Below are 23,493 nucleotides of genomic sequence, written 5' to 3'. Positions count from 1 at the left end.
AAGTATCTCCAGTGAGGGAGACTCCACAACCTCTCCGTGCAGCCTGTTCCTGTGCCTGGTTACCTGCACAGTAAAGAAATTCTTCCTCATGTTCAGGTGGGAACTCCTGTTTATATACAATACACACAGTTAAGAGGCCCTTTAACCACCATGCCTGTCTTCATAATAGATCTGCTACTATTTCCTGGCAGAACAGAACTCCCCCTTCAGGTTTACAGACCACTTTGGGAACTGCAGTCTGTCCGTCCTGGCAAGGGACTCATTGTCAGCACTGTGCAACTGAGTGTCTCACTTGCAGTGTAATCAATCTCCCAGATTTAGAGTAAGAATTTATTGAAGTGCAGCATCAACAGGTACAAGAAACAAAGTGAAAAGAGTTTTTCAGCTCTCTCAGTTTCTCACCTCTGGAAGCTGCAAGATGCATCTGCTGGCTTGGATGTGCTGACTCCCTTCAAGGCACATGTGTGGATCACGCATCTTTTGACTTCTGTCCAAACCAAAAGAGAGGTGAGGTAAGGACATGCTTCTCTCAGAAACAGCCTTCTTCAGGGATGACATTTGGTTGTGGTAAATCACTATGTATTTGGTAATCCTAGAGGTTTTATATATATACACACACACACAAATATTTGTGGGTTTAACGATGAAAAAGTAGAAGACTCCTTTCCTCTTCTGCTTGCAGTCAATGCATATCAGAATGCACCAACAGCCTCCAACCAGTTTCTGCTCTGAGGCTCACTGAATATATCTGAACATAGAGCAGTTTTGTGCTCTTCACTTCTGTGCTGAACTGTGCACTTCCTGCATCTCCTGGTATCTCATGCACCTAAACATACTAGCAACCTAAACAAGCTAGGCCAAAAAAACTTATAAAATATAATATATAAATATAAAATTATAGTTAATCAAACCATTAAATTACTATCTAAAAACAAACAAAACCCTCACATTTTTCATATCAACACCAATCTGCATGACATTTCTTATCAGCTGCTTCTGTTATCACTCACGAAGAAACCCCCATCATTTTATCCATTCCAAATAACATATCCAGTTTTGACAGTTTCTCTCTTCTGGTGCCTGTGAGATTCTTATTCATGTACTGTACTTAGATAAGTGCTGTTTCCTTTCCTGCTTCTGCTGATGTCGAAAGGGAGCACAAGGAATGCAGTTTCCTGTCTTGAAATGCTGGTGTTGCAAGTGCCACGTGGTTTTTTTGAAGACTTAGGCTGCTGTCCTGTCACAGGCTCAGCTGTTAAGAGAACAGCGAGTTGTGATTCCAATTGCCCCGAGTGAGCACAAGCTCTGGGCTGTGCTGACCTTCCTCTGGCCTCCTGACTGAGCACACACACCACCTTCTGACTGACCACTGGCAAAGGGCACCCTGCACCCCACACAGCCACCTCAGTTTGGGCCCCTCTACAGAGAGACAGCAACACACAAATAGCAACGACAACAGCACATAATTACAACTCTCAAGCACGGCAGAATTATCACAGATATTTATTTCTCTGACAGGCAATGCCTGCTGTCCCCAAATCTCCATCTCTAGACTGATATGAAGGAAGGGTGTATTTAAATACTGCCTAGGAAAAGAACTCAAAAAAGCATGTCAGAATCTCCCTGTACACCAAGTCTTCTACACCTCGAGGAAGGCAGCGCCTCTAAAGTCACAGAAAATCCCACAGAAGGAACATGAGAAAAAAGGGTTGAAACAGGAGATGAAAATCAAAGACAAAGGAAGAAAAACGAAGGAAAGGGCAGGGAAGGACGGCAGCAATATTAACTGTGGAAAGTTTGGTTTTAATCAAATATGTATATACTAAAAGATTGATGAGTGACTGTGAGGGAATTAAACATCCTCCAGCAATATAAATTATAAATCATTGATGGCATGCAATCCTGTCAGTTTATACAGTGCTGTACAAACAAGCAGCAAGATTCCCCATTTAAAGTTTAACCTGCTTGGAGTTTATCATGCAAGGTCCTAGATACTAGATACATACAAGCCATACTCTGGTGAGTGAGCAGATTTTTTTGGTCAATGAAGGCACACTATAGAGATGTAATTGTGGGGTCAGGGTATAAACTCAAAAGAGCCAAGAGATGGAATTAAAGATCAATCAAAGGAGAGCACTGGTAGAAGCAAGTAAGATACAACTCCAATTGAAGTGACTGCCCTTCTAGCGGTCCAGCATAAAAAAAATCGTAATTGATTTCCCTTAGACTCTGCTCTTCACTCAAGACCACAGAAAGAAGTCTAACAAGACTAGATTTCTTGAAATGGGAACAAGACCAAGAAATCTAACAGCAAGTTTCCACTGATTGTTGCATCTCACTCTATGCTGAGCGAGAACCTCATCAAAAATACAAGCAGAGAGAGAACCACATCACTTCCTGCACATAAGACACAACTGGAACCTCATTTTCACACCCAGAAGCTGCCAATGTTAAATGATTCAGAGTAAGACCTCTAACAAAAAGCTCCCAGTTTTCTGCACTGTAGATGATAACTGTACTCATGCCCTGGAGTGACACTCTCCATAGTTTCATATATAGAATCTAAACTGGCTACCGGGAGGTGGATAACTGATGCCACACTTTCCATGCCTCCTCTCCTTCCCTGCAGCACTTCTTAGCAAGCACTCCATTGTAAACAACTCTTCTTCCCCCACATTATCGAAACACCAGCTCTGTGGCTGCTATGCATGCTCTTGTTCACACAAATCTGATCCACAGCCAGAGGGCACTTTTATATGCCTGGGATGACCTCCTCCTTTCCTGGAAATCCAACAGCAGCTGCCCTCCAGCACACTGATGCACCCCCACACCTCCCCAGACACAAACTGCCTGAGTCTCCATGGTAGTTTCCTGCCGGATGTGTGGTTTTCTCTGTGTGACCTATCAGTTCTCACCAGCTCATGTCAGTGCCCTCTCCAATAGAAAACCCCCTTGATATCTGCATTGATAAGGTATTTCCCCTAAAAAGCTTTTTCAACCCCCCAAATTCTGGTATTTAAACTATGCACTAAAAAAGAAGAAAAAAGAAAGAGCTGTTTCACACATTTCCAAAGACAAACCCTGTTGGTGCTAGGCAATGGGGGCCCTCTGATAATGGGCTTAACTCAAATCCAGCTGGCAAAGGCACAGCAGGACCTCTGAACACCCTGATTCTGCCTTGAAAAAACAGGGCACCTTTTTTCTGCTGTAACTGCTCTCTGTACAACTAACCATCCCCTCCCACTGCTCCACCACCCCCCCACCCCTCTTTGTCTTTCTTTGTCACCTACAGGCTTTCTGGCACTATTTAATCAAAAGAGCTTGTTTCTCTGAACTTTGCTTGAACAGCTCAAAGCTTTCAGTACTGCCTCTAATTAGCTCTCAACAGCAGGGCAATGGTAATGCTCCTTAGAGGCTTTTTCTGCACGACACTGTAACTGCAGTCAGAAAATGTGCCACACTACTGCAGGAAGCATGTCCCGTCAACACAGGAGATATTATTTACAGTGGGAATACACTTCAATATGCCTCCCTCAAGTCACACAAGCTCATCTACATTTTTCTGCTAGCAAAGTGTTCAAGAAGCCAGAATTGCATCTCCTTTCTCTCTCTCCTTTACAAGACCAGACTCCCCTTGCTTCTAATAGGAAAGCCACCTCCTCCTTTCCCTCCGTAGCCTTCAAAGCAAACATATCAGTCCCAAGCAATCAGGGTCCACATGTTCATGCAATTTAAAAGCAGCTGCAAGTGGCAACCTGACTTACAGTGTATGCATAAGTCAAAAGATTCTATTCCCACTGAGGCTTCCAGGATGCTCAAATAAGGGGCATTAGTATCATAAATTAGTATCTTGCAGGAATTACTAGGGTGATGACAAGCAGCTAAAACTGCACTGAAATCCTCCTATGGATTTCACTAGAGGGAGCTCGAAGACTGAGACAACAGCAAATTAAAAGGTAAAATGGAGAGGAGCTCCCTTGGATTTAGCAGGAAAATCTGCTGCTGATCAAACCTGCACTGAAGACACAATGTATTAGTGAGTGGGACTGTGAAGAGCTGGGAAAGGTAGCTCTGATTTGTGTCTCGTGAGAGCAGGAGGAACAAACACATTGCAAGAAAACATCACAAGCACAGAGGAAGCAGTAACATTCACTTTGTCCACACGGTGCTGCTTCATACCTGCAGCCTTCTAATTCCACATACTAGCAGGACCAATACATTTGCTTAAAGTCCCTGTTTAAATTCACATCTTCCAAAGTTCTTCCAGCTCAGATTTAATTTCTCACAACAGTTAGGAGGCAAGGAAGCTCTTTTCTTAGAAGAGGGCCTGTCTAACCACAGCTCAAGAATTCCCAGGTACCACTAGTGCAAACATACCAGCTCTGTGACCCACCTCTCAGTCCACTGAGCAGCTAGGGCTAAAAGATTCTGGGGTAAGTCTGCACAGCTGCCCACAGAACTCAGTAATGACAGCAATACCCAAGCAGTACTGACTTACAGCACAGAGGAAAAGACACAAGGTATAGCAAACTCAGAAGCTAGAAAGAACCCCAGGTTCTGAATACCAGCACGCCAAGTTCTGGAGTTCTGCCTTGTTTACAGAAACAGAAGATGAGTATGAATTTTAAAGAACAAAAGTATTAGTCCCCATGAAGCAGTACAGACTGGTATGCATTGCAGTCCTCTGCTGAATTCTGCAGCACAACATGAGAGAAAACCAGCACACTTTTCAGAGATCCTGTCCCCTTTTTGCAGCCTTCCCATACTCACCCTCTGTGAACAAACTGCCCTTTGCTGACACTCTCTGCTTCGATGCAAATGTCCATGAAGTCCTCAGTGCGCTGTGCAAAAAGAGATTCAGAAATCAAGCAGTTAACATTTGAAAATGCCACACCCATGATACTGCAATACGTTCACACAATGGCCAGTCCTTTGTCCCACAAAAGGAGGCAGAAGATGCATTTCTGCATTCCATACTTTATTCAAATCTCAACTTATTTGAATTAGAAATTACAGATAGTATTTTCCCATTAATAAATATTCAATAAATACCATGAGAAGCAAAATAATGAGTCACACGTTTGGCTTCTTCTACATTTAAAGAAAATAGCAGATCTCTTAGGTTTACTTATTTAATTGCTATTCAATGGGTTTTGCATGAATTTAAGCAATACTACAATGATACAAGATTTGGCCACCAAGCACCACAGTAAGAGAATTTTAAACAATACAAATTGGAAATCAAAGTGCCCTTGATAACAATCCTTTAAACCCCTTACTTAGCTTCTTTCATATTTACAGCCTGCCCTAAACTGAGTATACAGTACAGCTTTTTTTCCAGGAAAGCAACTTTGATTAAGATGCAACTTATTTTTTTATTTATATTAATATTTCCGTCTTGGAAAATGTCCTAGTGCAGATGTAATCAAAATGACAAATGTAAAAATAAATGCACCTATTAGTGTAACTTGGTTTATTCCTTTGCTGTTCTGCAGAGGCACTGCCTGAGCTGTATGGCTTTATCAGCTTCTCTTCATCAGGGCAGCCTCTGCATGAAAGTGAGGTGAGAGACAGGGACAGGAGTGGCTGGCAGCACTCAGCAGAGAGCTGCTGTTCAGCTTTGAGGGCTACAGGGACAATGGTTTCAAGAGAGGGACTTTAACACAGTTATAAGGGATCCACAGTTGTAGAAAAAGAGATGCAGTATCAAGATGCTTCCAAGTCTAGAAACAGGAAAGTACAGCTGGTCTAACATGAACTTGTCCATTTTTCTAGGCTATGCAAGAGACCTGAGAACCCTACATCACTTCCTTCTTTTCAGAACCAATATTAAAGTGCATCTTGAAGGCCTAAGGGAGACAAAACAAACAAAACAATAGAAAGAGCAAAGGGCTGGTTTGTGGAAATCAGACTCTTTCTCTGTTCTTGGTAGGTCTGTTTTTACTTTACATCACTGGCTCCAATCCAGTTCAACAACCAAAACTCTTGTGTTTAAGTGTCACCTAGAAACCACTAAAAAAAACCCCCAAGTACAAGACTTCGTCTAGCTTCTACCATTACTAGGATACTGACAAACCACGACAAAGAAGAAACTAAGTTCATGTGATATATTCTCAGGAGAAACCAGGACAATATTTAAAAAACTATATTGGCCTGTTTGGGTTTTTTTGGCTTGATCCTACAAGGTAACATATCAATGTAACTCATGTTTCCGTGTTCTTAAAGACCCTGATTTTAAGAAAGAAATATGTTGCATTAAGTTCAACACCTCCTCTTAACCCAGGTATAGTGGCAAGGCTTTCCTGCAGCCTTGAGGAGGAAATGAAGGGAAGCTCACAAGTACAGGATGACTGTGTTAGCATTTTCCTGTACAATTAAAGATTGACATCTATCCAAACAGCTTTCAGAGCAGTAAAATTGCACCAAAACGCAGGCATAAGCCAAAGACAGGTTCTAAAACAGTGAATGAACAGCATGAACATGCTGAGAAGGTTATGACAGGAACAGTTTTCCTTTCCTGCCTTGTTTCTATTCTTTCAACCACCTGCACTTCCTTTCCTTCAAATCAGTGTAGCCCCTGTCCTTTCCCTAATACAAATTATATTTAACTCCAACTCTGCAAGTCTAAAAAAGAGAAAAATCAAAAATTCCAGCCAGACATTTCAGGCCCAGCTTTCTTCTAGTGCCATTGATAAAAGAGAAGAACTCTCACATAGGTGAAAAGGGAAAGGAATGCTTCTTGGTGCTTTGTTTACTTATGGGAAATCCTAAAACTTCTGTTTGGCTCCTGAAATCTTGTACAAATTCTTTCTGATCCTCCTGTATCCCAGTTTTACACTGGTCTCCAGTGCTTTTACACTGCCTCTGAAACTTGCCCATTCCTGGATTCAATTATGGACCTCTTCTTGCATGAGGTAGTAAATGTTATTTATGTAGACACAAGAATGGGAGTTTAGCAAGACAGGACACTTTTGTGGGCAGGCAGCATTTGGAATCCAATTATGTTATGGTCTTACTGTTAGATCAAGCTGCCTGTTCTGAGTTGCAATGCAAAGCTCAATGGTGGACAGCTTCAGTTCTTCCCAGTCCTCTGGGGCTACCTCCTTGGGGCAACCTGCATATCAGGAAGAGAAGGTATCAATCATTAAGTGGAATTTAATTACACAGATCACTATGAAGCAGATGCCAGACACAAAAATCAGTCTGAGCCATTTTGGCTACTTAGTTTTGTTTCTCTAAAATGTCAAAATCTTAAAAAATTAAAAGGGAGCTTGGGAGTACGGAAGAAAAAAAAATACAATCAGCATTTACACAGTAGCAGACAAGATTGTCAAGCACAGTGTATCACAGCCCTGTGAGTCCTATGTCCAGGGATTAACAGATCTCCTGGGCTGGTGACAGGAATATTTAGAAAACCCATGAAATGCTAGTACCAAAAAACCAGGAATCCAATGTTCAGGTGGCTGTGGTAACACATTTTCTACAGGAGGCAACTCCACAGTTCAGTTCTCATATTCAGGTCACTTGGTTCATGCTCCTGCACGAATCACCTCTGACAGCCAAGGAGGAGGAATGAGGACTTTGCACCAGACTGTGCAAAATACCCAATCTCCTTCTCCTGTGGCCTGCCATGTTCAGTGCCCAGACAACAGCCCAGCCCAAGAGAGGCTCAGAGAACACCAAGGTTATGGTACAGAAAGAATTATGGTACAGAAAGTACATATACTAAGAGAAATTTAGGGCTTCTGCGCGGCCCAAATTTTACCATTCTATTTAAAGGAACTTTTGTTGCTCTGTGTCAGCAATTCTCCCCACCCTGGAAAACAAGGGCTGCTCCTCTGTCCCCAGCTCACTAAGAAGCCATTCTGCTGGAAGATTTCAAGAAGTTCACCCAAGTATCCTCTATGGATGCCTCCACTACAATGGCAACTGTGAGTCCAGGGAATGCCCTGGGCTCTTCACAAATGAGTATTTGTTTATGAGACCACAAACACTGGCAGGACTACTCTGTCCATTTCTGCCACTATCTTGACAAAAATCATAGTTTAAATAAATAAAAAGGAAACGAACAAAAAAATAAAAGTAATAAAAAGAGAGTAGTAAAGTAGACATGCCCTCCACACAACACACCCCTGGATCTGGTTAGAGGAATAGAGCCTGCAGGTGAGTTAATGCCAGAACACACCCAGCCCACCTTTTGGAGAAAACCAGTACGATCGAAGTCGTCTGTAAAGCCTCACATGCAAAGGAGGTCTGGATTTGTCCTCTGGCTCTTCTGGAGGTCTCTCAGTTGGACCCAGGTACATGAGAGCAGCTTGATGTTTCTGAGGCCACTCCTTGGATTGACATGGAAAGAAAAGACAGAAGATAAAGGGCATTACCCGTTTATTCTGTCTAGTCCTGTAGCCTATTTATTGTGCACTCAGATGTAGCCCAGCAGAGCTACTCCCCCACCGCCTCAGCCTACTTTATGGCTCTCCAGTCTCCAGGTTCGTTGGTGACATGACATTTCCGCAGTTTCAAAAAGATTAGCCACACTTCCCAAATACACTAATCTAATCCTTCCCTGCACAGAAGTGAGAGTATTCTCCCCTCTGTGAACAGAGGGTGAAGAGATGTTTCCTTTGCTGGTGATGTGTGGCAGGGTGACACAGCTGTTTCTGGCTGGAGGGAACAACCCAAACCAGCCAGGTCAACAGTAATGTCTGAAAGCTCCGTTGGTTCCTGCACGGCACAAAGGCAACCTCAAAGAGCAACTGCTCAGCAGGATCCAGTGCAAACAGACAAAGACCACAGTGCTCTGTGCAGCCAAGGGGCACTAAAACAGGCCTTTGTTCTCTAGCGACTCAAACAATCCAGACCTGACCTGATAGTCAGGTGCTTCTAAATAGCAACACAACAGCTCCCAAGGCAAGTCACATGAGCTTTATAAAGCATATTAAAAAAAATAAAGAAAAAAAAGAAGAAAAGTACTAACACATTATTCTTGGCAATATTTCAGATTCCAATACTAGGGCTACAGAAGAACCTTTTGAAATATCTCCAGATGCTGACAAAGTTTATTTCCTGTCATTGTTTTGAAAATAATTTCCAAAAGGCTCCAAACATAGGACTTGGGGAGAGAATAGTTTAATTTGTTTTCCAATCTATATACTAAAACAACACAGCCAAGAGCCCACGTGAACTCAGTACAATTATTTTTCTACGTACAAAACTTCAGAAGTAGTTTTGGATCATATAGCACAGGTTGTTAAACTAATTCACCTCACACCCTGAGAGCAAGGAAAGACTCCACTCTCATACTGACACAATAAGCAGGAAAAACAGAAGTTGTATCATAGGGCAGCAGACAAAAAATAAATATTAATGATTAAATGGAAAAGCAGCAATGCTGTGGTAATTCAACCCTGTATATTTTAGAAGAGATGATAACACTCATAACAGCGCCCCTACCAATATCAGAGGTGGTATTTCCCATTACATTTTTTTCCCCTCTACAGGTCATCCTGTTTCAAAACACACCCACAGTAAAAACAGAAAATATGAAGTGTGGAGCAGCAAACACAAGCCAGGAAGAGATTAAGCTCAACAGGCTGGAGCCACTTCTTGTAGAAATTAACAAAACGATAACATAAGAGGCACATAAAGCAATGAATACCACAATTAGGTGAGATCAGTTACAAAGTTTTCTATCTAAATGGCTGAAGAAGCAGGCACTTCTCTTTAACCTTCAGCAGGTTAAACAGATCTTTTTAATGCACAATTAATAGCTCACCAGAGAAATCCACTATCACCACCCCCAGCTGAGCCTAAGGACTCAAAAGAAGTGAGAAAGGAGGTGGACAGAAATGAAGAACAGGTTTCTACCTAAAATGCCAGCACACAAAAGCATAACCTCAAATTTTCTGGGGATAAGGGTGGGAACCCACCCCAACTTTCCTGGATACATTACTATTAAGCCCTCCTTTACAAGAGTTTCCTATAAAGGAAACATTGGCACTGTCACAGACAGCATGGCTAGACTGCACTATCTGATCTACTGTACCAGCTCCTGTGTGTTTTCACTGCCTTTCATGAGGTTCCTTATATGCTCAGAGAGCAGGAAAACCACGTGAATGAAAATGCCTTACCTTTCATGCCGGTCAAATTTTAATCTTTCCAGGATCAATTTTAAGCAACAGAAAAGTTTAAGGTGAGATAAAAGCTATCCATCTTCGTGTTCATTTTACTACATAAGGGAGCTTGATAATCAATGTGCAAGAGCAGTCTAATTATAGACCCTTCTGCCAGATGAATAAATCAGAGAGAAATGTTATTACAGACTGTTGAGAAAGGGTGGCTGAGCACTTTGGTGCTCAGTACTTCACCACTGCTGCTCACCAGTTTCACAGGGGGTTATTGGCTTTCCCCAGTGATCTTGCAGCAAAAAAAGTTAATTTTCTAGAAAGTATTTCTCTTCCCCTTCCTCTCTTTAGAAGTAAGTCTATCAATTGGTAGGCTTTTTAATGAGATTTAGTCCTATTCTATATTGTTAGCAGAATGCTTCACAAAAGCTAGCAGATAGATGATACGAAGCCAAGTCAGTCTGTTCATTTCCCAACCAAAAACACTTTCCTCACAATTAATATTTACCTTAAATGTACTGAAAAAATGAGCTGCTTTGGTTTTCAGAGGCCCAAGGTACCAGTACCTGAAAAAAGAACAGAAACAGAACTTCTAACATATTCAGAGGTCAATACTGGGAAAGGGAGAAACCTTGCACGAAGACAGAGCACACAGACTTGTCTGCTACTGAGTTAGTGCTCCCTGACAACCTTTAGATTTTGATACTCTAAGATACTCCCTACACATCACCAGCAGCCTAGCAGTGACATCCCTATCCTGAGTTACACATCACCAAAATGCAGTGTATAATCTTCACTATGGGCAGCAGGACATCTCACTATCAGAATTTTACTTTGTTATGTGAGACAACTGGGGATGATTTAAAGGGCTGTGGTCTAACAGCTGGTGGTGTGAATCTCCACAATATGCAATACAGCATATTTCCAAAGGTTGGAGGAAACAAACAAAAAACCAAAAGCTTCAGTGACTAAAGAACCAGTAAACATTCATTAGTCCCAAAGGATTCTTATATCAAAATCAGGGTTTACAAAATAAAAATCCTTCCAGCCACACAGCACTGCATAGAATCTAAAGATGTGACTGTATTTAGGCAGGCTTAGCATAAATTTTTATCACCGTTTTTCATCAGTGAGAGTCAACAAAGCACATTAAACACCACCAGGTCAAGAGTACTGCAGATCTGAGGATCTCATTAACCATTAAGGCATGCAATTGTGCCACCAATCCCCTCAAGCCACGAAACAGTCTGTAAAACAGTAACCTAAAACAGCACCATGTCTCCAGCAGCACAGTCCTTAGCAGAGGTATAGTCAGAGACATTTCTGGAACTCTGTTCCACGGCTTAACTCCCTTTGAGTTCTTTTCAGTTTACGATCAGCTGCACTGGAACACACCAAATGTTTTTAGTCCAATAACTCATCTCTCACAGGGAGCAAAAGTGGAAGAAGTGGGAAAGTATAAGAACAGGACAAGCACATGAGGATTTTGTTCCAAGCAGACTCTGAGCATCTGTTCATTTGTTGCTGAAGTGCTGGACGTGTTTCTCTGCATTCAAAAACATCTATGGAAGGAAGCAAGGCTTGAGGATGCTTGTGTGCCTCATGTACCAAAGGTGCTGTCATGCCTCCAGCACTGAGTCCAAAGGACTCTAACAAAAGGGAAGTGCCGCAGGGAAAAATGTGAAGGCTGACAACAGGAGAAAACCAGGCAGGAAGCCCAGCAGGAGTGCAGAGCAGAGAGAAGTGCACTTCCTTGAACTGGGGGCTGCAATTAACAGGAGAGCCTGCAGCACAGCTGAGTCAGCATCTACACAGCCTACTAAGCATGTCCCTGCCTTCTCAGGGACAAACAACCTGACCATTTACTGCATCTCTCCCATCCCACATCACCTCTCAAACATTTGCCCGACAGACTCCAGAGGTCTGCTACCTCTTCCTTCCTGTTAAAGACAGCTCATTCACCAAGCACATGGTTATTTACTTACAGCTGCATTTCCTCCACAAGAGTTCGAGGAGTGAGCTGCTTTGGCTCTGCTGCGTTTTCAGCAGATAATGCCTGTCATTTGATACACAGACAGCGACATGTTAAATGTCCATTTGGAGAAAGCCCAATAATTATGACTTTAGCATTCAGAGAACAGCCATCAGATAGCACAGTCCATGCCATTTCTGGCAGGAACCTAAAGGGAATTTCTACTGCATCTGATGTCCCTTGCTGGAATTGAGTTTCAGAGTATGCACGCAGCTTTTCATTGGCAGATGATGAAAAACAATGGCCAATTACTTTACTTAAGACTTTACTCAAGGGAGAGATTTTCCCCGTTACAATCTGAATAAAGTTCCAGAAGTAGATATCACAAAGCAAGAAGCAAGTATATACTTAAAAGAACGGGCCAGCACCAAATAAGTTTTATTTCAAATTACAAGAATCCTGATATATCTTACACTCTCATGTGTAATGCAAGACCTACCAAGAGTGGGTGCCTCTGCTGTCAGATGCCTACACTCAAAAAAAAAAGACTTACTTGAGAGAGGGGAGTGTGTCTTTTTAGGCAACAGATGCTAAAAAGGGTACAGTTTCAAAAAACAGTATTTTCTTACTTGCTAACTTTAACTCCTGCATCTCTGTAAGATCCCCATCGTAAACCAGAGACTGCAAACACAGGCTGCTCCTTTTCTCCCTGTAAAGAAAAATAAACATTGCAAAATTGCTTTCTCTTACCTTGTTTCCAACTTTATTTTCTGAAGTTGGGAAAATAGCATTTCTACTTAAAAATTCTGTTAAATTTCTACAGAGAAATTTAACAGAAGAGGTATGACAAAGAGCTAACAGCAATAAAGCCTAGCAGAATTTGAGCATTGTACATGCCATCTGCTCCAAGAAGGAATATAAGAAGCGAAGTTTTGAACAGGTAGCCTGAGTTTGACTACACACCCAGCAATGGCCTTTTCATTTTGTGGATTTGACTGTTAGCCAAAAGCAAGGAGCTCTGCACAGTGACACAATGCTCTTGCTGCAGAAACGTCCATTCTACAACTGAACAGAAAAATAATATTCAGAAACCATATGAGGCATAGTCAAAGGTTTTCCCATTTTGTATTTTTCAGTTTGTCAAAGAAAGCTATTAACTTCACAATACACATGAATGCATCAAATCAGCAGACAGCTACTGCTATCTCTCACCATTGCTATAGAAATATTACTGTAATAAGTTTTGTATTCATCAATACTCTCTGAGTCTCAAAGAAACGTGATGTTGTGGCATTCCAGTGTTTTCTTCTGTTTAGATTGTCTGATGCCACATGGCAGAGAAATTATTGCCAGCAGAATTGCTGATATCAAACTAAAATTCTTAACATGAATACACAGTGGAAAACCAGTCCATGTAAACATAAAACCATGAGAACAGAGAAGTTTAAGGAATGTTGGGCTCCAAACAAGTAGATGCTTTCACCTTGATCTGCAAGACATCAAGTGGAACTGTCTCTCCTTTCAAAATGGCCAATGTAGCATTAGTAATATGTCTGCAAAACAAACAGAAAAAAAAAAAAACAAAACAAAAACAAAGAAAAACAAACAGGAAGAAAGGAAATGAGTAAGCTTTAAAACTACTTTTTTTTTTTTTTTTTTTTTTTTTTTTTAGCAAATTCCACTGAGTCCAGGTAGGGGTTTTTTTCAGCAAAAGTAAAAAACCCCAGGGAAATGTGCTGCACTTCACTGAAACCAGAAAGCAAAACGGGTTGTTGCAACACATGACAAAACCTAACAAACAGCAAAATACACAAAAAGCAAAAGGAAATTATCAGCCTAAGCTTTTGAGATATTCCTCCTTTTTGAGCTAACCTGACAGGTCAGAGGCCAACTGTGTTACCTCCTGTTTCAGATGCTTAACACACTAAGGACCCAAATCATGATTTTAGTGGTACCAAGTATTACAGCCTGGGAGAGAATGGGACAGCTTGGCTGGTCTCAACTCACATGTCTGAGATTGAACTGCACTAATATGTGCCAATTTATTTTGAAGCTTTTAATCAATGTAAATTTACCTATCAGCAGTGCTCATATCATTTAGGTCTCCATTATGTTGTGGACAGTAGCCAGGGCACTTTTTCATTTCAAGCTGTAAAGATTTTGGAACCAAAATGTCTAAGTTCACTAAATAGTCTATGTTCAAACCTTGAAGCTTTTACTTGACTGAATCCCATTTCTTGTTTCCACACTGCATACATTTCCAGTGTCTCAGCTGGACAAGGAAAAAATGCAGTTTTCAGATCTGGCCCAATATTCATGTGAATCAGTGGGAGAAACTGCCCTTGGTTTCATCAGGATTACTATACTGAGACAGATAAGGAAGCTGTTCTTCACACGTCCCATCTTCTCTCCCAGCTCTTATCTTTATCTAAGACCTTCACAGTTCCTACACTCCAAAGTAAGAGAGTGCTGAAGGAACCAAAGCCCAAATATTTCTTTGAAAAATATCACTTCTGCACTTCTTAACTCAGGTTCTGTTACTGGTGCGGGTTGTTAAGCAGTCTATTGACCAAATTATCTTCAACTTCACCAGTGTGCTGCAGTCCCACCTGCACAGCTCATTACCTTGGGACAAGAAGATCATCCATTTCAAACAGCCTCTTTAGAACCCAAACATAAATTATTATTTTGATCTTAGCCGCTGATTACAGCCTTGTCCACCTTTCTGAGCTTCAAAGAACTCTGGTAGTTTAATACAGGATGTTATGCCAGTTGGCTTGTGAGTTTTATGTATGATGGATACCAGCAAGGGTTCCAAAAAGAACAATGTTAATGAGTTACTGGGAGAGTAAGAGTGAAAAGATTTCAGGATCAAGAAGAAATATATTTATTATTATCAGAGGAGAAGGGAAAAATTGAAAAGAAATGAAGTGTGGGGAAAAGAAAGATTATTTGACTCTCTTTTCTCTTCTTAAGTGGACAAAACAGTCCTGCAATAAACTGAACCGCAGGCAACAGATACCACCAGACTGCATCATATCCAGGATGCTGAAGGTAAGAATTGGGTCGTTGGACTACTGCCAGCATCAGTCCCATCACAGGGAAAAGTCAGTCCTACCCTGCAAAAGTCAGTAATGGGATCCAACCTTTCCCAAACTGTTGTATGCCTTATTTTGCAGGTCTTAACCAATCTATATGTGGACCGGTTTCTAGGATTCTTAGACTGGAAAAGGGTCAGAAAGAGGACTTATTTTTGGCTTATTTTGTCATATCCTTGCTATATCCTTGTCATACCCTTTGTGCTATTCCGAAGAGGCTGATCCTTTTAATCTCTTTTCCTTTTTAAACTCTGAGCATCACACGATCACAGGGAAATTAGCCACAGCAAATGATTTCTAATAATACATACATTTCCTTCTTTTAAGTTTTAGTCAGTTTTTGGAAGTCATTAACTCAGGCAAGTCCAGAGAATCATCAGGCTCTGCCCAGAGACTGCCAACTTCTATGTAACACAGAAGAAAAAGAAAAACATCAAGCTACCAAGAAGCACTGCTCCTTGAAAACAAACAATGTTTCAGAAACATGTCATACTTACTGGACTTGGTTCGTGCTCTCAGGATACAGTGTGTGGCTCAAACTGCAAGTTTTTCCAAGGGGTATGAATCCTATAGGAATCTTACTGAAGGCAGCCTGGACACGTAAGGAGAGTAAATTAACATTTGCATGAAGCTTCCTGTGTGGACATCACAGCTGTGTCTGGCATCACCCCTTTGGCACTGAGCAGCCAGGCACTTCCTCACACAATGACTCAGAACATGGCACCCAAATCTGTGAAGCCACCACTGCCAACTGGGTACAAAGGAGCTCTCTGTAATCATTAGGAGCATTGTTACATGCATTTTGGCAGGCACATCCCAACTAATGCATGGATTCTGTCAGCAATCTGCCATCTTTCTTAATACTGATGGCGGCATCACAGGCTCTGAATCCCATTTACCACTGCAGAAATCTCCCTCTGACAGAGTAACCTTGCATAGCAAAGAGATTTTCTCACTTGAGGAAAGGAAATTAATTGATTCCTCTGCCATCCAAATCATGAAGCAGCAGAAGGTTTGATTTTTGGAAGTCACCAACCATGTTATTTTTCTGTACTGCTGTTCCGCAGAAGGGCTTGTTGAAGGAGCAAGTTATTATCCTGTACTTCATTTTAAACCTTGCTTCTTGAAGCATGTCAGCAAACCAGTGTAAACTACCCCACACCCCAGTGCCCCACAGCCCTCCTGGGCAATGCTGCCAGCAGCACCAGGACACAGCCAACGTGCAGCCACTCAGGAATTCCTGTCTCACCGCACACCCAGCCGCTCTCCCCCACTGTGTCCCTGTCACCTGCAAGTCCTCTCAAACGCCCTGCTCCCATTTCCTTCAGCACTGCTTTACAGGGTGCAGATGAGAGGCTGTTTGCAGCTCCTGCAGTCAAGTTCCTCTCCCCTGGCTGCTAGGAACAGGGCTTCTGGAATACCTTGCACAGGCTCTTATGCAGGCAACAGTGGTGTGACACCCCCGAGAGAAAAGGGAAGCAGGGCACAGAGAGAGGGAGCTCGAGTGCAGATCTCTGCTCCTAGGACAGAGTGACAGGAAGGACAAGAACTCCTTGGCCAAAGACATTAAGTGACAGAGTGGCAATCCTACAATGCAGTATCCCATCCATAACTGTGCTGGATGCAGAATTTCCTACACTACTGGTAAAATGATCCAAACTGCATCAAGATAAGAAGCCAAAAAAATTAAGATAAACTAGCCAGTAAAGCTTCTAAACTTTTCTTCCACTGTTGTCAGATTATAAAAGTCTCAGGATCCAACTATAATAATATTAGATTTAAAACAATGATGTCTCAGAATTGATATAACTAACCTTCCTTTAAAAATATTGACTTGGTTGCAGAGTTCCCCTTGTCACATTCAGACAAAGCAAATGCCTAAACAGATAGAATTCTAGCTGCCAAGGGTATCATCATAATCTTGTCTGGATCATTTAATTGAGTTTTTGCCAGCTCCTGCCAGAAGGTTTTGGGAACAATGATTCCCTCCTTTCTTCAATAACACTGTCCTCCCACTTTAAAAAGAAAAATCTCTCTCATTTTCATTCAGAGTGATCCACCTTGAGAGGTTAAAATTTGCTTTGTACAGCCATCTGCACAGGCAGGTATGCACTGCTTGAAGAAATAGCAATGCCATCCCAAAGCAGTAGGAGTGTGACCATAACTGAATTTGGTTTCAGGCCTGTACAAATACAAGAAAAACATGTACTTTTGCCCAATGCTTCAGCCAAACAAAGTGGCATGCACAGCTGGTCCATGGGTCTTTGAAAATTGAGCATTTGGCTTCTCCACAATCCCTGCTCTGACGCTGGAAAATTCCCAAAGCCACGGCTTGGGAGTCACTGCACTCCCTCAGAAAGGGAACAAAGAACAACAGGCAGCATTGCAGGCCAGCAGCCCAGCTGGATTGTTGCACAGCAAGCTGGCTCCAGAGTAGTAAGCAATGCATTTGCTGGAGGCAGCTGAGGCCAAGAGATCACAGTCACTCCAAGAAATAAACACAATTTTTAAAGTGACACCTTCTCACCTCATCTGCTCTACGGAGAAGTCCAGTTACAACCTGAAAAACATGGGAAATGCTCAGCTCCAAGAATTTAATTTTTCAGTTACAGTAAAAAGCTACAAAATTTTTACCACATGTACTCTTTGAGAAGATTTAAGGAGTAGCTACTCTTTTACAGAAGGTGCTACAGTTGTTTACATGGGAAAGGAGGAATTTTCAGCCTGCAAACATGTTGGAAACAGTAGGTTTATGAGTGTGCCTGGATACATGCTGGCACCAAAACCAATGCCACTGTAAATGTTTTAACACTGAATGATGCTCTGCATAATGCAAAACCAGCACTGGTCACTGCAATTAACAAAAGGCCAGAACAAACCTGCAGATGTATTCTGATCACTTTCTCTGATCATTGGTCAGAGAATGAATGCAAGGTCATTGCATTCATTTAGCCATTCTCTTATGAAATCAACAGTTAGCAACCAGGAACTGCTTGAATAAAATACAGTCTTGAAAAAGAGTATCCCCCAGTTCTGCTCCTGTCATTAATCATTTTGACAATAGGCATTTATTAAATATGTTCCATGCTTTGTTATCATTCCCACGTAATGTTTAAATTATCTGATTCCCACTTAGCAAAATAGGCATTCCTCTTGGGGAGTATATAAAAAGGAAGGAACTTTGAAAATCAAACCATTACAACTACATAACACAGAAGGAAAAAGTTAGAATCATGTCCCTCCAAAGAGTCTGCGCATCCTAGAATAAAGTTCTGGAAGACAGTTATGTCACACACTCTTTCTGCCCCCACTCCCATCATCTCTTTAAGACTAATACCAATGAGCAGAGTGTTCTGTCCCCAGAATATTGTAATATTTACTGAAAAAATAGATATTAAACTGGACAGATCTCTAGGAACTCTTGTTATCATGCTGCTACATTGCACAGATTCAAATCTTCATGGCCTCAGCCCAACTATGACTCTCAACAAACCAGACTCATGCAATACCTCTTGGACTGTGCCATCTCCTCCTGCAATAATGATCAGATCCGTGTTTTCCATTAATTCCAGAAGCTTTTTTGCTTGTCCCTCATAATCAGTCTGAAGAAACAGAGATTCAAATATGAGGACTCAAATTACTATTTTTAGTGTATCTCTTTTGTAGAAAAAATAATCATCTATCCATCTGGTTAGTAGTTATTTTTATACAAGCACACAGTACTGTATATTATTTACATTCAGGGATTGTTTTTTCAACTTATAAAGCCAGTTTGATGCATAATATAATATGTGCAAGTGAACAGACACACACAGAGGTTAAATGAAGTATCAAAGCAAATGTTACTCAACAGATCTAGAATACCACAGCAATCATCTTCTTTCCAGTAATATTACACTGAAACAAATCCAGAAGCCAACCACATGTAGAAAAGCTCACAGTATCTTTAACAGCCAAAGTGCTCAAGGGCATCTCCTGAAACACAACATCAACGACATAAAAGGCCACTGCCTCACAGCCACTGCCAATGGATTTAGCAGTAAAGAGTACTGACTTTTTAAACCATCAAAACTGTTTTCTACAAAAGTGAAGTCTTTTACAGAAGCATCTCAGCCTCACTTCCTTGCCCAGCCCTGTTTTGCCAACATGTCAGGTCTGATGCTACCAAGCATCAGTTTTAAGTCTTGCAAAATAGTTCATTCTCTTAGGGTGGGAATAGGTATTTTTAATGATCAGAGAAAAGGATTAATAAAGCCAGCATTTTAATACTAAACCTTGTGGAAAAGATTACAAGACAGAAAGATGCATATCAGAGTACTTTGCTGTTAGGAGACACTGACTATTATGCAATCCACATATCACAGCCTCAAAAAAATTGCAGACAGATCAGAATCCCTTCAATGCCTCCTTGCTCTTCTCTTTCCAATGAAAACCTGTTTGTTAATTCACATCATTTACAGCTCAGCTTTCTGCTTTCATGGTGGGCACACTGAATTATCTGGAGAGCCACAGAAATAATTTCAGTGTAAAGACAGAGGCGATTTTTAAAATTAATCTGAACAGTTCAACTGCATGTCAAAATTCCTCACTTTTCAACTGAAGCTTCAAGTTGAGGCAGAAATGACAAACTCAACAGCAATGGGCACGCACCACTAGCCAGCACTCAAATATTTAGAGAGTTTTCTCTCAAACATGAATTATAGAAGGGCTGCTTTAGACAGACAAACAAGCATATGTACTGCTTTAGCTGAAAATTAAAATCTCACTACACTGTTTGAAAACTAACTGTGAATTAAAGTGATTAGGTATTGGCTTAATATCTCAGTATTTATTTCTTCTTGTAAGATGTCTAAGGGACAACTGAGAATTCCAAATGCATACAGATTTGAATTTCAATTCTTCAGGAGGAGAAGGAAGAGCAGTCAATATTTCTATAGTAGCAGAACCTATCAGTTCTTACCTTAACCACAGTTACATCCAAGCCAGATAAGTGCAAAATTGGTGCAGCATTCTTTTCAAAAAGGTTCCCAGCTTTGCTAGAAACAACAGGGTAAAAACTGTTTAATGAGTCTTGTGGCTAAAAAAAAAAAATTAAAAAGGAAAGAAATAAATGAATAGCAAAAAGGAAATCTACTTAAAACCGAGCATTCAATCTCCACAATCAGTCATTCAACCTGACAATCAGGAAAGATGAGATTTCATGTGGTTCAAATGTATTACACTTCTAGTCTTATATCTCAGATGTCAGAGTTTTGTCACAGTTTTAATAAACGCACAAGATGCTATCTAACTTTTGCCAAAAATAATTTAAAAAACTCATTAAAACAAATGAAGATCTCCAGACAGAAATTTATGAGAAAATAAATGACTTATAAAGCATTAGCCTTTACAACCACAAGGAAGGCCCATGTAGGCTGTAAGAAATATTTTAAAAATCCCAATTATTTATTACTACATGTTATGAAATAAGGTTAGAAGCAAACCTCTATATGACCTTTTTTTGTTATAGGACTGACAATTTTATGCCTGTCACTGCATAATAAAATAATTATATCACTAACTATAAATTGTTTACAAGTAGAAACATGAGATTTGACTAATACTATGCATTTTTCAGACTCACAAAAGCATGAGTCCAAGCACCTCCACGTCAGCTATAATATCCCCCTCATATTGGAAGTAACAACTCTCTGCCCCTCCACAAAATGCAACTATTCCAAAGCTTAGCTGATCAGCAGAAACAGATACACATCACATCCAAGATTATGGTTTGTCTGCTAATGAGCACGTAAAAATAGCAGCCAACCTCTTCCAGGAGTCTTGCTCCATGCCCATAATTAGCCTCTCAGTTTGTGGGCACATCCCTTTCAAGGGCAGGTTCCCACAAAAGTAAGATCACTTCTTGCCAACTTTAAGTCTCGAAGCAATCAAGGTCATCTCTTGTTTCTTTAGTTTTTGAGGACAGAAATATACCACAGGCAAAAGTCTGGAAGGAATACAAAGGAATTCTACATACAAAGAAAAGACAAAGGCCGAAACACAGGATTAAAAAAAAAATTAAATATATATGTTTAGAAATCATTCTTCCACCTCAAGCAACTAATTCGACTTCTCATCCCTATAGTTTTGGTGAAATAAAGTTTGGCATAGTTACATAGCACCAGCTTGGCATCAGAGGGAGGCAAAAATGAGCTCAAAAACCTGGCTGGCTTTTATAGTGGATAGCAGAGCAGAAATGCAGATAGAGTGGCTCAAATGAGAATGCTGAGAAGAGGGAATTTTACCCTTTGCAAGCTGCTGGGTTGAGGAAGACTGTTGCTTTCTTCAGTGGCATAGTGGCAGGGATCAGCTGGTTGCCAAAAGCCTAAGTAAAAGAAAAAGAGCAGGGCTCGGTTTATCTTTTAAACACACCACTAAAACAGTTCAAAATAATGGACCTCTACAAATGTCATGAGGCTTTCAAACCTCACGACATTCAAATGACTTCCATCTTCAGCCATTATACAGGTCTTTCATTCAAAGACCTGCACTCTTAGCAGCAGCTCACATCACGGTCGTAAGTACTCTTTAGCTCATTTTTACAATTCCACCACCATTTCGATTTTGTCAACCTCTGGTTTTCTGCAATGGGCAGAGATCCAGGGAGCTCTCCTTGACTCCAAGGTTACTGGATTTCCTTTCTTCCTTATGTAATTCTCATACACCTGCCTGCCACCTTCTTTCTGCATTCTTTCCAACTTCTGAACTTTAATTCCTCTATCTCTTCTACTCATTTTAGTATTTTCTATGCTTCAGTTTTTGAAGACAGGAAAGATAATTACAAGAGAATCTGCCTTGACCTATAAGCAAGTCCACTGCTTCTTACACTTTTTTTTAAACTAATCTCTCTCTATAAAAATCATTCAATTCCTCTTCAACTTTTAATCCAGCTCTGAAGAGGTGTCTCAATTTTAAATTCTTTGAGAGTTCCTCCACAAAGCCTCTTGCACTTTGTACCTATTTCCAAGGCTGTTCAGCACAGACAAGGAAATGCAAAATCTCCACACATGTTCCATCTGCTCTGTAAGCCTCTAGCAGGCCACTTAAAGGCATCCCCATTAACACACCAAATCAAACTGGATTGAACACAAGGAATTCAGCAATACCATCCAGAAGCCCCAGAAAGAGTATGAACCAACGACTACTGTGCTGAACACAGCTCAGTCAACTGTCCCTGGCTTTTTTTCCCCCTTCACTTTGGAAGTTAACCCCCAGCAGGAATTTTCACATTGAAAGTGGTGATACTGTACACAAAGAACAGTACATTTTAGTGGTTATTAGCTGTTCAAACTTATTATTAGTTCCACTTGCAAACTTTGCTCAGGAAACCTCAATTTAAAGAAGGGTACAGCTGGCTGTGCTGCTTGAAACATGTGAATTTCTTCTTCAGGACAGAAAAAGTATGAGAGAAGTTGTTGAGAGTAAGAAATCTTCAAAGAAAGTGAAACAAATCAACAGCTCTTAAGCTTTACCCAAAGATCAGCTGGAAAACAGACCAACTTATTATATTGCAATTGTTGGGTGGGAATTGGGGAATAGGGGACCTCTAGCATGTTACAGCTGTTAGAAACAACTAATTATTTGCTTAGGGGGCATAATATGATGTATTTGCATGCCCCAAACAATCTAACAAGGCTCTAAACAACCCAACAAGGCTCATAAAGATTTTATTAGTAGTGAAATAATTGCTTCTTTATGTAATATACTTGGACATTTCTAAAGCAAATGCTGTTTTGTAAGACAGGAAATAAAAAAAAATAATAATGCAATATTCTAGAAGTCTTCCAGAGCAGAACCATAAGTAAAGACAACTAATAGTCATAAGATAAAAATGGTTATCAAACATATACATGAAGGTATAATTTCATTAAGTCAATGCCTTTTTCACTTTCTTGTCAAGTGCACAGTTCTAGGTATTGTATTTCTGGACTTCTAAAATGACAATCACTATTTAACAACTATGAAAAACCCTTTCATACAAAGCTTTTATAGTGCTTTATGAATACCACCAAAGAAACTACATCCTATTACAGAAAACTACCCTTTGAGTGAACTGAAATTCCTCTCAGTGAATTGTTTGCCAGCCAAACAGCACCTCTTTAATAACACATGCCCAGAGTTCAGCAACAAGGTCAATCAGCAAGACTGATTTGCCAAGGAACTCCAAGTTAGCCGATACTGACTTATTCCAGAGACAGAGGTGTAAAATGTTAAAAATATTATTAATGGGTTCCTTCTTATAGAATCTTTCCATAATCGT

The 23,493-nt window shown here is 40.7% G+C and overlaps 1 protein-coding gene across 1 annotated transcript in view; it reads right to left on the bottom strand.

Moving 5' to 3' along the window:
• The window catches only part of AGK (acylglycerol kinase), a 274,709-nt gene that overhangs the window by 1,990 nt on the left and 249,226 nt on the right, over positions 1-23,493 (bottom strand). The window contains 12 exon segments of the mRNA XM_066319713.1: positions 403-487; positions 4,771-4,841; positions 7,017-7,114; positions 8,195-8,336; positions 10,633-10,690; positions 12,726-12,805; positions 13,580-13,649; positions 15,692-15,786; positions 17,722-17,754; positions 18,704-18,796; positions 20,155-20,230; positions 21,479-21,558. Coding sequence (XP_066175810.1) covers positions 403-487; positions 4,771-4,841; positions 7,017-7,114; positions 8,195-8,336; positions 10,633-10,690; positions 12,726-12,805; positions 13,580-13,649; positions 15,692-15,786; positions 17,722-17,754; positions 18,704-18,796; positions 20,155-20,230; positions 21,479-21,558 — 981 coding nt within the window.

The sequence above is a fragment of the Sylvia atricapilla genome, chromosome 5 (assembly GCF_009819655.1).
Source record: "Sylvia atricapilla isolate bSylAtr1 chromosome 5, bSylAtr1.pri, whole genome shotgun sequence".
Classification (NCBI taxonomy): Eukaryota; Metazoa; Chordata; class Aves; order Passeriformes; family Sylviidae; genus Sylvia; species Sylvia atricapilla.
This window is presented reverse-complemented; position numbering and strand designations above follow the sequence as displayed.